Source organism: Struthio camelus, chromosome Z, assembly GCF_040807025.1.
Source record: "Struthio camelus isolate bStrCam1 chromosome Z, bStrCam1.hap1, whole genome shotgun sequence".
NCBI classification, from domain to species: Eukaryota; Metazoa; Chordata; class Aves; order Struthioniformes; family Struthionidae; genus Struthio; species Struthio camelus.
This window is the reverse complement of record NC_090982.1, coordinates 18,167,592-18,185,410: the sequence shown is the minus strand read 5'-3', so window position 1 is coordinate 18,185,410 and position 17,819 is coordinate 18,167,592. Positions and strand designations below refer to the sequence as shown.

At 41.3% G+C, this 17,819-nt stretch overlaps 1 protein-coding gene across 1 annotated transcript in view; it reads right to left on the bottom strand.

Moving 5' to 3' along the window:
- Positions 1-1,867: 1,867 nt before the first annotated feature.
- SLC1A1 (solute carrier family 1 member 1) overlaps positions 1,868-17,819 on the bottom strand; it is a 57,115-nt gene continuing 41,163 nt past the window's right edge. Inside the window, exons 7-12 of the mRNA XM_068927097.1 lie at positions 17,556-17,740; positions 15,512-15,619; positions 10,706-10,828; positions 10,142-10,336; positions 9,419-9,553; positions 1,868-4,037 (exon numbers count right to left, since the gene is read on the bottom strand). Of these exons, the coding sequence (XP_068783198.1) occupies positions 3,791-4,037; positions 9,419-9,553; positions 10,142-10,336; positions 10,706-10,828; positions 15,512-15,619; positions 17,556-17,740 (993 nt within the window). The 3' untranslated portion in view covers positions 1,868-3,790. The remainder of the gene's footprint in view (positions 4,038-9,418; positions 9,554-10,141; positions 10,337-10,705; positions 10,829-15,511; positions 15,620-17,555; positions 17,741-17,819) is intronic.

The window sequence follows — 17,819 nt, the reverse complement described above, 5'->3', positions numbered from 1 at the left end:
GGGCTCTATGGTCTAATTTAATCATCATTTTATAATAAAGAATTTTAAATAAAGGTTTTTTCTTGGTAAACCATACTGTAGCATGGGGATCTCTCTACAGAAGCTGATTTTTTTTTTTTTGTCTTGGGCTTGCAGAGGTGGATCTATCAGAAAACAATGTTTTTCAGTGTTTTAATTCCCTTTTCCATGGATTTGGCATTCTAGGACAGAAACAGATTCTGCAGTATCTACATTGGGAAGGTTCTGAATTTTTTCTACTGCCCTGGTTCACACAGCTCTAAAATACATGTAACCCCACTGAAGATGGTGGAATCATAGCAGCATAAAGCACCCTAAAATTACTGCTAACTGAAAGTTAGCATCTCTCAGGCTTACCAGAGAAGAACTTTTTTCTGAACAGAACTCATCACTTAACGTTTCTGGGGCCTGTTGAAACTGTCAGTGCTCTGATTTGCAAGAAAAGGCAGATTTTCCTAATAAGAACAGTACAAAATTTGATAATCCTTATAAAGAGTAATATTTTGCTGCCACCCTAGGTCAGAAAAAAAGCCCACCTAGCTCAAGATTTTGCCTTTGTCAGTGGCCCATAGAGGTTGCTTCTAGAGATAGCATAAAAACATGACCTTTCCCCATTGCACTTGCCCTGCTTCCCATATATAACTCTAGTTTAGCAGAGGGCCAGGACTTGGTTGCTATTGCTCATGTGGTCCCTGGCAAATGCTGCATTTCTTCTGCAGTGTGGTCTGCCAAGTCCAGGCAGTTTTCAACCAGGAAAAACTGCAGGGTAGAAAACATGGCTCTGCTTGGCTGCAGCTGTGCCCAACTTTGCATATTCCAAGCTTTGGCATCTCACTTGCTGAGTAACAGGAGATGCTCCTAGCTACATTTTAGGTAGTCAAATAGGGCCTGAAGCAGTAACTTAGGGGAGGGTCCTAACCATTAGTCTGGGGAAGTGGTTGGTTGTGTCTTTGGAGGTCTTAAACCAAGCAGTTTCCGTTCTTACCAATGAAGACACAAGAATAAGCAAGCTGCACGCATCATGATTATGTTTATGCAGTTTAAATGCCTGTGGAGCTGACCTGGATGACCCATGCATATTGACAGATCTGTGCATATTTACGACCAGGTGCTTTCCTTCACCAATGTAACAAGTCAGCTGCAACTCCTGTAGTATTTCAGCAGGGATGTGTGAGCAGGGAGCCTTGCCTTCCATGGCTTAAAGCCGTATGTGTTATTCAGAATGCAGGGTCCAATCCTGAGATAGCTTCTGCAGCCTCAGAAAATACTACAGCAACATAACAACACAGGGTAAAAGGCCAAAATCTGCAGAGGCTTTTATGATGGAAGCCTCTCTACTGGTCTACTGAGCTTCCAGGCCAGGAGGCTGTGGAGTAGAAAAGGGTGTTTTGCCCATGCAGGATTTTTCCATGTATGCAGAAAGTACATGCTTAGCCTACTGTGACAGGAAAAGCATCCCTGGACTTAACAGTTTATCTTCAGTATACAGTTAGTTCCCTTGGTACTAAATGGTTGAAGCCGCAGCACCATCAACCTCTGGTTAGTTGCATGTGATCCTTAAAAATGCTAAATAATCCCTTGCTTCACATTTGTTTAAAAGAGGATTTTTTTTTTTTTCTCCTTCAGATCCTCCAAATTAAAAGGGTTTGCTTGCAATCTCAGTATTGTACTCCTGAGAGATAATGTCTATATCTTTTTGGAACAAGAGATTAATTCCTGCCAAAGCTACAGCTGAACCACTATTGAAGATAACATACATCACCAGTTCATCTTTTTTTTTTTTTCTTGCAATAGCTGGAGAAACGCAAAATTCTACAGGTGAGGAGAGGATGGTAGGGTGAAACAAGAATGAAAGAGAGAAATTATTTATTTTGATCACACTAGGAACACTATTCACAGAACCTCATAACAGGGTGAGATACATAAAAGGGTGATTTAAAAAAGCAAAGAAAGGATAAAGTGTAGACTGTACGCTAGTTGTGGAAGCTCGTGGGTTTTTTTTCCTCCCATAAGCAAAGCTGTACAAATAAAGTTTTTCATACTATTTCTGCACAGATAAAAGACTGGTTTACTCAATCTATACATTTTCTTTACTTTGTGTAACCATACCAATACTTAGATTAACACTTCCATATAGTTTACAATGTTTAATTTAAATACAACATTTTATCTTACTGACTTCTTCATTTAAGGTGCAATTTATCAAAACCTACAGTAACTATTTTCTTCTTTTCTTCATCAGTTCTCTTTGGCACATTACCTGGTTTATTTAAATACAAAAGTGTAGGATTGAACTGATTATATAATACTGCAGGAACTTGAATTTTTTTGTTAACACGTGAGTGCAGTTTTAGGTTTAACGCAAGCTTATTTACAAAGAAAGAACTGTATATGAACTTCAATTTACTTTACAAGTAAAATGGCTAACATTTTAATATGCAAGGCAAAAAACTAGTTTGTTACAGCGACCCCTCATAGAAAGAGTGATTTTTGCACCATGTAAATCTTATATAAAATGCTTTAGAAATGGAGTTTTCTTATGAGGAAGTTCTTGGTGGATCCCCTATAGCAAGCCACCAGAACGCATGACTTTCTAGGTCCAGAAATACTTCATGAGATACAATTTAGCTGGTACGTTGGCACTGGAGTAGTGTTGCAGCTACAAACTTGCATGTTCAACTGGGGGAATTAAACTAAGGAGTTCAACCAACCAGTCTGTGTAAAAAGCTTAGTGACAGTGGCTTCTTTCTAAAAAAAAGGCATGCCTCCTATATTCTTGATATTATGTCTATTTTTCTCCAAGGAGGAAAGGTTTAGAAGTTGCACTATGACTAGCTGTACAGTCTATTTTCATCTTCGTGACCGCTGCCTACTTTGGGGTGGATTAATATTTGGCTAGAGTCAAAGGTGGACAATAATAAACTGACTTCTTTCTACTTCTGATGGAAATGTAATTGACCATCAAAGTGAACCTAAATTGGTGATGTTTCACTTTTCAAAAACTCTTCAGGTACAAGAAAGAGGAACATAGCCGCAGCAATTTGTTTCACAACTGCAGGCCAGTTCCCAACAACTGGTATTCAGATGAAGGGCATGGGGAAACCTAACTACATAAACTTTGGAAACTCTACCATGCCCAATTATTTCTGATGTTTATAATGATTAAAAAACCCTGAAACCCTGGTACACACTAAAATACTTATTACAAGGCCTTTCCGGCCTGTTGCTTTCTGAGTAAGTCTGCCCATGTGGTGTCCTATCAGCTGCAGAAATGAACATTTTGGCACATGATCAAGTTACAGTAGGTGTTCGGTGCAGTGCAATCTGTTTGTTTAGAAGGCAAGGATGTTAAAAGTGATTACAGACAGGTGTTTTGTAATGTAGGTTAGATGTAGAATGCTGTACTACTCCTGAGAAAAACACGTTTGGCTGCCCCAGCTACAATATCCATCTATGAACATGCTGACTCCAAAGAGGCATTTTGTAGCCTCAGCAATAGTATATATTCTTAAACAAAATTACATATTTGACAACTTTTCTTTTCTTCAACCTATCAGCAAAGACCAAAAGTGATGAGTTCAGATTGTTGGGAGAGGTGATGGGAAGTGGGGAGAACTGGTGAAGGGAATCAGAGTCTGTGCAGTAAATCAAATACGCTTGAGATGTAATTTTCTCATCCTTTGTAATAATCTCAATTATCCTTTAAGCTTTTAGAGATCTTGCATATGGTCATGTCCTTTAGTGCATCTGTTTCACCTGAAAGCTTCTGGATTTAGAACTGAGATGTCTGCGTGAATGAAATGTTGTCAGACTTATCTACGGCAAAGCCTCCGTTGACATAGGATTTCTTGGTCTCTGTTTGACCATTATCGAGCGTTGTTGTTTCCAAGGCAAAAGGATTGGCTATGTTGACTTCAGAGCTGACATCCATCTGCTCCAGCTCTCTTTGGGACAGTTTCTCCACTATCCCTGTCCCAAAGGCATCTCCCAAGACATTCACCATCGTTCTGAATCGATCCCTATGGAATAAAAATGTTGTCAGACAAGTCATTCTGTTTGTTACTTAGAAAATCCTTTTAGTAAAAGTAAGCTACAGTAGCAAATGCTCAGTGCCGGTCTTTTCCTAGTGCAGATCCTGGGTAATCCTGGTTTTAGAAGAAAAAAACGTAACAGAGTGAAGAACAGAACTTTCCTCACATGTATTTGAAGAAACCTGGAGTCACTGCTGTGATAAATGACTTTGTAAAGGATGTCTAAAACTGCAAGTCACATCACTGTTCTGTTAGAGCAGTAATGACACTACTGAGCACAGCCTTACAAAATGTTGTGGGGGGCACTTTTCTCAGGCCCTGAAGTACTGCGCAGCTGACTCTCTTCGTGATGAGACTGCTTTTGAGGGAATGGGAGGCTGCTGGAAGCAGCAGCAGAGTTTGCTTTGTGCCTTTTGTCTTTTTACCAGTCATTTCCTCAACCAGAGGAGTGCTTAGTGCTGTATCTTCAGTGTTCTAGCCCAAACCCCTGAAACGGAAAAGAAGCCATGTGCTGTTTGACTCTCCTGCTTACAGGGTTGAAGTACAAAGTTAAATTAAACAAGTCACATTAAGGAATATGACACTTCTGTACTGTTGATCTTTCTCCCAGCAAGAATGTGACTTGCAGCCCTTAAAAATCTGCCACGTCTTGGCAGAGAACAACAGAACTGTGCAGTATAGCAAAGTTTGAAAACTGGCATAGAAATAAAGTAAGGACTGTGGCAGTTCATGCTTCCCTGTCCTTCCTTCCCTCGATGCAGCATAGTAGGGGCTTTATGACTGACAGAGCCACTTTGGCTGCGCAGAGACTTGGATGCTGGACACGTTCACAAACAGAAGGGACTGCAGAAACAACAGTAAATTGAATCAGTGTATCTCAGGTACTGCCACTACAGTTAATGAAGCTCCTGTGCTAAAAACTGCCTGTGTATTCCCCAAGCTGGGGGGTGTCTGTCAGGGGAGGGAAGAAGGAAAAATGAAGTAAAATTATGGTAGCATCAGTGTGATGAGTTAGGAAATCCACAGTAGTGGAATACTGGTCTTTCATAAAATACTTCTATTTTGCTTCTTCATTAAAAATATGGAAAAATCCCACAAGCCTATGTAATAAAACCTTGCTAAGTTCAGAATTAACTGAAGATTGTTAATGAGACACTGAGGTTGTAAAATAATACATTTTAGGCAATAAGTACAAAAGGCAAAAGTGTTAATAATCTACATGGCATCATGATGTGCATTCCATCTGCTGAGGTGCAAAATGGCCTGGCAATGACCCCTAGTACATGAAATTAATCTTTAATTTGCTTTACACAGCAAGACACCTTTATCTGAAAAATATCTGGATCAGACGCCTGAAGATAGCTTGAATTCTTTGTCTTATGCATGATGGAATGGGTAGTTTCTATGTGTTCCTTTCATGCCTAACAATCACACAAATTATGGATTCTTCAAGGTAGAGAAGAGATCAGGTCCATAAAATTGTGATTACCATGGGGAATAGGGAATGACTGTCCTTTTTCTCTTTCTCTCTCTCTCTTGCCTGTGAAAGAACTAGAGGGCATCAAATAAAATGATTATGAGGTGGATTACAAGGAAATGAGATACATCTTTGCACAACACATCATTAGACTGTGGAATTCCTCTCCATAGGACGTGGAGATGCTAAAACTTTATGTAGGTCCCAAAAGCAGTAAGGTTAATTCTTGGAAGAAGAAGAAATCTATTTTGAACTGTTAACAAAGTGTTTGACACTGTCTCCCATCACATCCTCATAGGTAAGCTCAGAAGTGTGGGTTAGATGCATAGACAGTGAGGTAGATGGAGAACTGGCTGGATGGCAGAGCTCAGAGGGTTGTGGTCAGTGGTGCGGAGTCTAGTTGGAGGCCTGTAGCTAGCGGTGTCCCCCAGTGGTCAATACTGGCTCCAGTCTTGTTCAACGTATTCATAAATGACCTGGAGGAAGGGACAGAGCGCACCCTCAGCAAGTTTGCTGCTGATACGAAACTGGGGGGAGTGGCTGACACACCAGAAGGCTGTGCTGCCATTCAGAGGGACCTGGACAGGCTGGAGAGGTGGGCGGAGAGGAACCTCATGAGGTTCAACAAAGGCAAGGGCAGGGACCCGCACCTAGGGCAGAATAATCCCATGCACCAGGACAGGCTGGGGGCTGACCTGCTGGCAAGCAGCTCTGCGGAGAAGGACCTGGGAGTCCTGCTGGACAACAAGTTGATCCTGAGCCAGCAGTGTGCCCTTGTGGCCAAGAAGGCCAATGGGATCCCGGGCTGCATTAGGCAGAGCGTTGCCAGCAGGGGGAGGGAGGTGATCCTCCCCCCTCTACTCAGCCCTGCTGAGGCCGCACCTGGAGTCCTGTGTCCAGTGCGGGGCCCCCCACTACAAGAGAGACATGGAGCTTCTGCAGCGAGCCCAGCAAAGGGTCGCTAAGACAATGAAGGGCCTGGAGCATCCCCACTATGAAGAAAGGCTGCGAGAGCTGGGCCTGTTCAGCCTGGAGAAGAGAAGACTGAGAGGCGATCTCATCAACGTGTACAAGTATCTGAAGGGAGAGCGTCAAGAGGATAAGGCCAGTCTCTTCTCTGTGGTGCCCAGCAACAGACAAGCGGCAACGGGCAGAAACTGAAGCACAGGAAGTTCCATCTGAACCTGAGAAAAAACTTCTTCACTGTGAGGGTGACCGAGCATTGGAACAGGTTGCCCAGAGAGGTAGTGGAGTCTCCTTCGCTGGAGATATTCAAAACCCATCTGGATGTGATCCTGGGCAATATGCTCTAGAGGTCCCTGCTTGAGCAGGGAGGTTGGACTAGATGATCTCCAGAGGTCCCTTCCAACCTCAACCATTCTGTAATTCTGTGAGTCTGTAACACAAACACCACCTCTAGCTCAGGAACTCTGTGATCTGTAACTTGCTGCAGGCTAGGAGAGTACTTTGGGAGAAGTATCACTGTTTGTTTGTCCTGTTCTTACACTCTCTTTTAGACCCCTACTATGGACTAGTGGTTTGTACTGGTCTTCCCCATCCTTAACAAAACCAAATGCCTCCCTGAAACAAAAAGGACTGGGGAAAACTAAACGATTGTGGAGCAAAACAGACAAATCTGTGCGACACCGGTGCAGACACTTGATGGGGAGAACGTACTTCTTGTTGGAGCTGTTTTGTTTGGAGCAACTGTGCTTTTGTAGAGAAAGTGAGTTCATTGTGAGTTCATTCTTGGATGCCTTCAACAGCCTTGGTTTTCTGGAGACCAACAGTATTTCAAGACAGTTTGCAAAATTGAGTTACATAATCAAAGAAATTAAATATATCAGTGAAATACAGAAGGTGCTGCCAAGAAATCCTTCAAGAAAATGATTGAAAAAAGTGGGGGAAGAAAAGGAATGAATCTATCTTGAGTGTAAATGGGAGTCTAAGAAAATGTAATGCAGGGACTATGAGGTTACTAGGACCTCTGTATTGACGCCAATGGAATATTTTCAGTGCTGAGTTAATACAGTTGAGCAAGACCTTGGTCTGAGCACTGTAGTTTGTGCAGTTTAGGAGACTGATAAAAACTGCATTATAACCTAAACTTATATTCCTTAATTCAGGAATCCTGCTATTCTTTCACAGTGAGTCACAGGACAAAACTGATTGATAACTGATGTCCTTTTGACCTCCAGAAAACAATGTATGATTCTCTGGGTTGTAGCAGAAGCTACGGAAAGAAGTGTCTTAGTGTAAGTTGAACAGAAGAGACTGGGGAAAACTGAGACGTGATCTCTGGATCAGGATGTTCTGGAATTGAAATAGGGATGACATGAGGAACTCTGTGAGAAATGCTAGCCTTGCAAGAGAAGGGCTTACAGAAGCTCTTTAAGGCTAATCTGAAGTCTTAGAATGAAGCAGTGAATCTGAACATGAACACTGTTTCTAGGACTCAGGCCAGCCTGGGTCAAGACTTAGGAAAACGTTTGCTTTTGTAAGTAATAATATTTACAAGGTTTAAACAGCATTTAGCAAAAGGTTGATAGGGTTTCCCATCTATTAGCCCACTCCAGATACTGGAACAGCACTTGGTCTAGGGAAAAGTTAATGTAGGGGTGGGGGCTAGAAAAGCTTTTCATGATTGTTCTGGGAAACCAGGAACAGAGATATTCATCATGACCAGTAGATCATGTAGCTTGTATGCACAGGACATAGAAATCACCGCTCAAACTGATGTGAACTTGAGACCATACTCTTCCTTACTGCCTGCATCTACTTCCTGAGTTGGACCACTCAGCAGAAATCAGTCATTCAGTTTCAAAGCTTTTCACAAAGTGAGTAGCAGGGGGGTATCACTCTTTGCCCCATGGGGTAGGGAGAAATATTAAGACTGGAAAGAGACAAACCATGCCAAGCAATGCTGCAGTGATAAACTTGACCCAGACTCTATGGACTCCTACACTGATGGTCCATCGACAACATCACAGTTCTCTGCTGGGGGCCTTGGGGTTTTATCATATCAAATGAAGACACTTCTGTCTCATTTTGTTGATCAGCTGGAGCCAATAGGGGAGCCCTAAAATATCCATGTGGACAAAACAAAAGCTTCTGAAGCCTTTTCCCAAGCAGCAGCATGTAAGTTGATCTCTAAAGATAGGCAGAATTTAAAAGCATGTGACAATGCCCCATGAGATCAACACTTCTCTCTGGAAAAAGCTATTTTAATGGGACTGAGGCATCTGATGTGCTCTGAGGTGAAGTGGTTGGGATCAGGGGCCTAGGGAGTGCTTTCTGAGTTTGCATGTGTGTGTGCTTTTTGGTTATGGGGCTGGGTCCTCAAAGGAATGTCTCAGTAAAGAACAGCCCCAGCATGCTGACACTGGCAGAATGGAGCCACGTATGGGCCTGCGATGTGTGTGCATGCAGAGCCAGGGTCCAGTTCTGCTTCCTGCATATTGCTCTCCGCTCCCTCTTCATCAGTGTGTGCATTTTATGTGCTTTGAGGAAATCAGCTCAGAAGTTTTGCTTGTGGCTTGCATTTGACTTTTGTGAATGGTGTATGTATTTAGCATAACATGGAGGGGGCTGAGATGCTCCAGATGCTAATGATTTAATAATGTTGTGGCCAGTGTTTTAAGGTTGATAGTGCCTCTGGATGTGAGGCCATTCACCCTCCCAAGCAGCAGAACTTCTTTCAGGATTAAAGACACTACTGCATCCAACTCCATATTGAATAATTCTGGCCATAACAAGAATCTTTGTCTAATTCCTGCAGCAGTCCTAAATGATTTGTCTTCCTTCACAGACCCAGATATTTCCACACAACTTGTGTAAACATTGCAAACGAACAAACCAAAAAAGGCTTAAATATCAAGTGCCTTAAACTTACAGAAGCCAGTCAACTGCAATGATCAGAGTAACGTCTTCAGGTGGCAGGCCAACAGCACTCAGTACAATCACCATGGTGACAAGTCCAGCTTGAGGGACACCTGCAGCTCCAATGCTGGCTGCTGTAGCGGTGACACTAAAAACCCAAATAAAGCCAGGAAAAGGCATTCAGAAAACAAATTAATCACAGAAGCTGTATTTTTTAACACTTATTCTCACTGCAAGAAAAATATCCAGATTTGCCAGTTTCCCCCCTGAATAGTATCTGCTCAGAGTCTGGGAACAAGTTTATGGGACTAGTCATGTACCGATATTTTAATCAGTGCCTTTACAGACACGGTAATTTATAATATTTAGAGCAGACTCTGTTGCTTCCTGGCCAGGAAAACAGAGGTGTCTTGATTACACTGCAGAGTAACTAGGTAAATGTACTCCTAAACTAGACAGATCAGAGGAATAGACGGAGTTGGATTTGCAAGTGTTTGCTGTAAAAGAACGGTGGCAATTTCCAGAACAATGTGGTTGTATACCAACTGTATGGGCTCACCAGCTCCACCTGCTCATCACGTTGCATAGGCGAGGCCTTGGAACAAGAAGTGAGAATATTTCTGCTAATTCCTGTGCTGTGAATGATAGTTTCAGCTTTCCCAGAGGGTATGCAAAGCAAATGTACCATTTATTAAAAAAAACACCAAGAAAGTTTGTGTGATGGCTTTTGTCTTACCTTATGGTAACTATTTGGCCAACATCCAGTTCTAAGTCATTCAGCTGTGCAATAAATATAGCTGCCACCGCTTCATAGAGAGCTGTGCCATCCATGTTGATGGTAGCTCCAACTGGAAGAACAAACCTGGTAATTCTTTTGTCAACGCAGTTTTTTTCTTCTGCACAGCGGAAGGTGACAGGCAAAGTTGCTGAACTGAAACAAAGATAAACAGATAAAATAAGCGCAGGCAAGAGCATACCATTCTCTTTATCAGCCTGATCTGCTCTAAGACTCAGAGATCTAAGATGAGCAGGAAAGCTGCACTACGAAAAACTACATGTCTTGAGTTTGTACTGGGAAGGGCAGTCACAAGTCTAGTGTAAGGCCAGTAAGCTCCACTGCAAGCTATAGGGCCCTTTCGGATGCTCCAAAAATAATGATGAAAGTAATATTTCAACATCCAGGGGATTTATAATTGTCCAGGTGAAATCAAGGTAGGTAACAAAGTAGCAGTAAAATCAGAGAAAAAACAATGTAATCACTACTAAGAACATTACAGAAAATAGATGCTTATTCTGTTACCTGGAAGAAATCATGAGGGCTGTCAGAAGTGCTTGAGCCATCCCCACGGCAAACCGAAAAGGATTTTTCCTTACTATTATTAAGTAGATCAGTGGCAGAATTACAATGGAATGGATTGCAAGTCTGCAAAAGAAAACGGACTGTTTAAACAGTTGTACTTATCTCACTGCATAGTTTTAGTAAGATGGTGATAGCTGGCATCAGATCTGTGTGTGAAACTTCTCATGACTTCAGACATAACTATGTTCAAAATACAGAGAATATACTGTCTAAAGAGACTGCAGACTAATGCTCTTCTATTTATTCTGTCAGGGGAGAAGAAGAGATTGTTACTTGCCTCTGTTTCCAAAGCAGCAGAAGAAATGTGATTAATTAATATATTGGAAATAATCTTAAATTGATGAAGATGAAAAAAGTGAAGAAATAAGTAATATTTACACTGATCTGCAGAGGCCAATTTGAAATACATTTCAACACTCCACTCTCCTGTCAAATCCTTACAATTCAGACTAGAAACAAGTAAGAAAAACAAGCCAAATCATTTTTCTAAGTTTATCTGCCTTTACTACAGAACATATGCTGGAATTAAAAGTAAATACATGCTCTAGTCAGGGACAGATGAATTCCACATCTTTCTATAGAAGCTTCAAAGAAAATCATATAAAAAATCCCCACACTTTTATGTTGCAGAAAATTGTGTAAGCTTAAGTAAGTCTATGATTCAAATATAGTTCTCTTTCCTTGATTCTATATATTAAAAACAACTGAGGTATGTCAGGCTGTACAAAGGAGATACATGTAGTCTTACATGTAGTCTTTCATGTCGTAAGGTACTGAAATACTATCTTTTAAAACGATCACCTTTTATTTGCATTAAGTGTGTTAACATGCAAAAGATCAAATTCTCCTCTCAGCTTTACCTGTTCTAATATATATACTGGGATTTTGGGTGTGTCTCAGGGACAAATTCATTCTTAAAACTGTGCTTTAATTTTGAACATAAGGATCCTGAATGCATATACTGTAGTGCTTTATGGGCATAAAGATCAGAGACACATAGCCTGCTGTGAGAGTATTTGAAATAACATGTTTGTGAAAGGTCTGTGAAATATTTCTTGTGTTTCAGGGTCACAGGCAATTATAGCAACATCAGCCTCTTGCAAAAAGAAATTGTCATAGCCTGGAAACACAGAGCCCAGAACTGCGGCATGCACAACCTTGGGATTTTTATTCTGTCCTCACAAGATGTTCTTGGGAACATTACTGTGTTGTAATAGTGCTTTATGATTTCAAAGCAGCTGACAAAGATATTGATAAATCATGGTACCGCTTGTTCTGCCAAACCCAGGCAATTAAGACAGCAGTAGCCACCTACAGAACAGAAATTTACAACAGCACAAAAAACCCCACCACAAAACCTGGGTATGTTTCCTTGGAAAAATAATCTTTTAAAAAACCAATGGGCATTACCATTTTCATTCTGTATGTGAACAAAGGATCTATTTAGTGGACGGTAAAGGAAAGCTCACACCATCTATCAATCAATAAAATTTTGTAAAAGAAAGCTAAAAAGAAACCTAACATTTTAAACAGTGGTGTAGGGGGGCAAACTGAATTCTTCAGAACAAACACAAGAAAACTATAAAAAATGGTATTGTTGTGTGTTTTAACCAAACATATAGACTAAAATTTGCAACTATGTCTACATCATTTAGAAGCCTAAGGACTTTCAAATAAGGTTATTTTGAAAATCTTAGTTCTGCACTTTATTACTATTGGCAGGAACTGATGTTACACACATGTATTTGTGCATATCTGTTTTGCTAATACTAATTTTCACAAAATGAATTAGAAGTAATATTTATTTGCATGCATGAAATACAACTCCCAGCAAGCAGCAGAAATTTTGGTAGCAAAAATTCTAATCAGCAACTGAAAACAGAAATTCTTATAGCATTCTCTCTGTCATAGGAAGGATCTTGTCTGCAGTTTCCCTTCTTCCCCTCAAGCTGTGATTCTTCTGGTATTTGTTCTAGCCTTCCTGCTTGATTTCGCTCCTTTCTGACTGCTAACATGTCCCTGTCCTGGCACTGCCATTGTTGAAAGCGAGAGGCTTAGGATATTTAGTGACCAAGTCAAGGAAAGACATGGCAGGGGGACGAGTGTTCCCTCCTGGTAACCTGAATGAGACATAAGGGATGAGATGTTTTGCAGACACTGGGGTGAGAGCTGGACGGGTTACAAATGCGAAAGGTCACGAATAATGAAGTTGGGAAGAAGGAGATTGGAGAGGAGCTAGGGAGGGAAGGCAGGCAAAAGAAAGGAAGGATGAGGCACACAAGATCTCAAATAACTTCCTTGCCAGGGAATACCAGAAAATTCTGTAAGATGACCTGTACTTCTCAGGACCATGCTTAAAGCAGGGGAAGAGAGAGAGAGAAACAGCTGCAGAGGACACTGATGAACAGAAACATTGCAGCAGAGGTGGTCAAGCAGTAAGAATGAGGAAGAGCAAGAAAAGTGGTAGGAATAGGTGAGGAAAGAAACCCAGCACAGAGGAAAGGAATTTCTTCCTTTGTTCACCAAGAGGCGGGGAGAAAGGGCGTTCCTGCAGGCCAGGAATGCAGAACAGGCACCTCTTCCCTGCAGCCTTGTGTATGGTATGCATTACTGTCTTCACTTCTGTGAGCTGGGTATAACACGCCCTCCCTGCAGGTTAGCCTTGCAGAAAACACGCTGTTGTTTGCCCTTCTCCACAGCACGTTAAGTGTTGCACTCTACTGGCCCTCCCGTAACAGACGGAAAGGCTGCATATCTCTACCCAAGCAGCCATCAGGGGAAACTGTCACAGGTGTAATGGGGTTTTGTGGAACAGAGGCTGCTTTGCTCCCAGTATGTAGAGCTGGGCACTCTTACTGTAGCTAATTTTATGGTGGCACCTACCCAGAAATCAGTGTACCTGTCAAGGCCATGGTTACCAGCTAAATGGGAGAGTATATGCGGTGGGACTTTGCAATGTAAGTACTCCAGAGAAGGTATTTGTGTCTTCATACATGTTCTGTCACAGGACAAATAGTAACTGTTACTAATAAACTGTCATGAAACTTGCTGTTTCATTTAAAACTGAAGTCAAAGTGCAGCAAAAATCCTTCTAACATATTCCTTCTTGGAGTTAATAACATACAAAAACTGTGGAAGTTATACAGTGTCATTCTTTAAGTTACATCATCTACCTCATTTGTAGTCACGGTCTCATTTACAATTCATATGTAAAGTAATAGTTTTTTGACTATTGTTAAACATCAATTTTTGCATCCTTTAAAAGCTAGATTTCTTTTCCAACACTAAAATGGAGACTTACTTACACAAAAAAGCGTCATGCATTAGAAAAGCGTAACTTGCACTTGTCTCTGTAGTATTCTGAAAGAATCATGATTCAGTGCCGTTTCTGAAGCCACAATTTCTACTTACAAAGTCATTACTTCTCAAATGATTTTTGAATAGCTAATCCAAACATATTGGCCTATGCACAAAACAAAGCAACAACTTTGAAATAAATACCAAAAAAAAAAAAAAAGTAAAGATTCAGGGAAAAAACCAGATCCTTCTTGACTATTCACAGAGAAGTTTGCATTTAAAACCATTGTATAATTCTTCTCTCTGCTTGATTGTCAAAAAGCCTGTGAATTACTTTTGAAAGATAGCATGCATATGTATGAAGTATTGCTGGGGAGGGAAGAAGCTCTTGAACGACTTTGGATCTAGCCTGTAGACAAAACATGAATAAATCCTAAGTATGCTCAAGGAATTATAGCAGTGGATGCTAAGGCAATGAACCAAGACAGTTCAGAAGCTATGCTTCATTGAACTGGAAATAGAAATGTAAATGCATTTAACTTACTGGGATTGTAACAACCATTTATCTTTCCAAAGCGTCTTTCATAGGATATTTATCCACAGAAAAACAATGATCAGATAAATAATGATACAGCCAGTATTACAGGCTGTATCACCTGAAGCAGTTAAGTTGCTCCTTCTTATTCATAAGGTCCGTATCTGCAAAAGGGTTTGTGCAGGTGTAACAGCAAGGGCCCTCCAAACTACCCCAGATTGTTCTACACTGTCGCAGGCCTAAAGGGAGGATATCAAACCTGTTTAGATGCTTGGTTAAATTAAGTAGATAGCAAATGCTGCTTTTGGAGCTTCACCAGCTATCTCTGCCTTGAAGGAGGATGACTATGGAGCAGTTCCCAGGGGCTCTCTGGGTTTTAGCTACTCTGTGTTGAGGTGAATGGGGCTCAGTTTCTTCTTCAGCATCATTTGATTGTGCAGTCCATTTATTGTGCGTTTGTGCTCCACAGCGGACCTGGGCCTGTGCTGGAGCACCTTGGGCCCCAGTTCCCATGGAGATTCTGAATGTAAGCCAGATATTACAGTACTTTCAATGGGCTGGCAACCCGTTATAGGATATAGTCCTCCTCCTCACCCTTTTCCAACTTCTTCTAGTATCCAAAATAAGCATTATTGTTCTCAAAAATGCAACGACGTTATCCATTTCAGCATCAAGCTGAGAAGAAGATGAAATAATGAGTACAAGAACAGTGTTTTCTTTTTTTTTTTTTTTAGAATGCAAGGTACTGACTTTCTAAAACAAAAAATGCATTCAGAATAGCCTCACATTATGTTCACTGACAGCAATTTTTGTCTCTGAATTAGAAGAGGCTGATTGTTGTAGATAATTAAATTGTGAACAACTGAGCTCCAAAAATGATCTACATTTAATTTCATCCTTAGGAAATGACATACCCACTTAATACTGTAGCCATATAAAGACCCAGTTTACGAAAGATCTCCCAGTCCTCAACTTCTATTATCTTCCCAGCAATTAAAAACAAGATACCAACTGGCATATACCTAGAAAACAAAAGTAAAGCAATTAAAAATGCATTCGTAGAAATGTTCCACACTCATCAACATACAACTTCTTGCAGAGTAGAAGTTTTAAAAGAGGTGGAAGAATTTTCTTTCATATTCTATTACACAACTGAATCTATTCACTTGCAGCAAGATTACAACAAAGGTGATGAAAAGAGATTAGAAAATCAGAATAAATTTATCCCTGTGCATAGTTTTACAAGTAATGCATGACCTGGAGTCACAGAAAACAGAGAATTTGGGAGGGGGAGGTGCATGCTTTGCCCCACTGCAGCAAATGTTTATGCATGTCTACAGCCTTACTTGGAGGTGGAAGTATTTGCGGGGCTGAGACTTAAATCTTTGCATTTGGCAATCACAAACAGAGGGGAAAAGGCCTCCTGTGCTTACAGGAGCTGCCCTGCAGCACTGCGGGCTATAGGTGGATCACCTGCACAGAAAAAGAGAGATTTTAATGTGCTGGGATAATATATTAATTAATTGTTACTTGATGGAGGAAAAAAAACCCCACAGTATATAAGACAAGGCCATGTCTAGCAGGAATGAATAGCTGCCTGGGCTACTGCCTAGAGCAAACAATTTCAAGGCAAAAATCATGACTTATGCCAGCACCACCTCTGCTGCATTCCTTTTGGCACTGTGGGGCAGGCTGGCACAGGGACAAGTTACCAGTTCTAGCTGATGAGCAGTACTTTGCCTCTGTGCAGAGCAGGGCTCCCTGCTCCTGTTGAGCCCTGCACTTGGTGAAAGCTGAACTAAGGCCCCACCCTGCTCGTGTCCATCCTCACCTCCGCCCAGGCAAGAGCTTCCACCTCTCCAGAAACACAGGGAGAGGTGGGAGTCACAGCTTTGTGCAGGTGCAAGGCCAGGGACAGTCAGCTTACGCATGGCATGCTGCATTCGTGGCAAGGGACCATGATGGAGCATCGCTGGTGGTGATTTGCTGCAGCGTGAGGAAGCCTGCTCCACAGGGCTGTAGCTCAGCTGGGATGGGACCACTGTCTAGCACAGGACAAGCTGCAGAGACTAATTTACATCTCTCTAAAGGCAGCAAAAGCCTGCAGCTAGCCTTGGACAGCTGTACCGTTTTACAGGACCTCACGGTACATGAGGATGGAAAGAAAACCCAACAAAGGGCCAGATCTAATAAGTTACTACTAGCGTGAAGCATGTGGATATGAGCAGAGTATCACAGGAAATGACACAACACACTCCACTTGTATGATCAAACTGTGGAAAGGATTGGGTGTGCTTATAATCCTGATCCTATAACATGACGTGCACAACCCCTGCTCCACAGAAAGCTCTGTGAATAATTCTGAAGTCCAGCCAAGCCAAGCCCTGCCAGATGAATTGCTGTGTTCCAGAACTGTTTTTTCTGTCTCAGAAATAAGCAGTGCCATCTCACAGAACCTATCAGCACAGGCTGTATCCTTACAGATGCTAAGTTGTAACTTGGATGCCATTTTGGATTTTGGTCTGTGCTTGTATTATTATTTATATTTCTAAAAGGAACTCAGCTCCAAGGACAGCTAATGTGTGAATTTAATGGCTATTTGTTAGAAGTTATTTCAGGGAATAGTGTTCAAGATTGAAAAGGGAATGTGGGTAGTGATGCTTCTGCAGTCCTCAAACCACAGTACAGATATACTCGTTTGATGTAAACCGCTAATGAAAATGTCCGAATAACTGAAGTTTCCTGTGTCCAAATGGGACTGTTTCTTTAATACAATAAGTGGGAGCCTTATCACCAGGTTCCTCAAAAGGACCAAATTCTGTAAAGAGGAAACTGCTTACCTCCTTTTCTTTCAAAGTTGCTTGCTGTAAAGCACTATACAAGAGAAAATTGTACAGTTTCAATGACAAAACCCACTTAAAGAGGCATCAGGAAATACCAGCATGTCCTTGAACTTACCACATGATTATCTGAACTATTCTCATGGTAGCTTCATTTAGTGCATTGAAAAAATCCACCAGCACTTGTCCTTTCTCTCCCATTTTCCCAATAACAATTCCAAAAACAAGACAAAAGATGATCAAGCCCATCACATTGATGCCGTCGGAATACATGCCCACAACTTTGTATTCCTGGGTTTTGTTCTGTAGATTGGATTCAAGAGAAAAAAAGTTGCTACCTGAAAACATGGAATTTACTTTAAAGAAAGAGTCTTAAAATAAA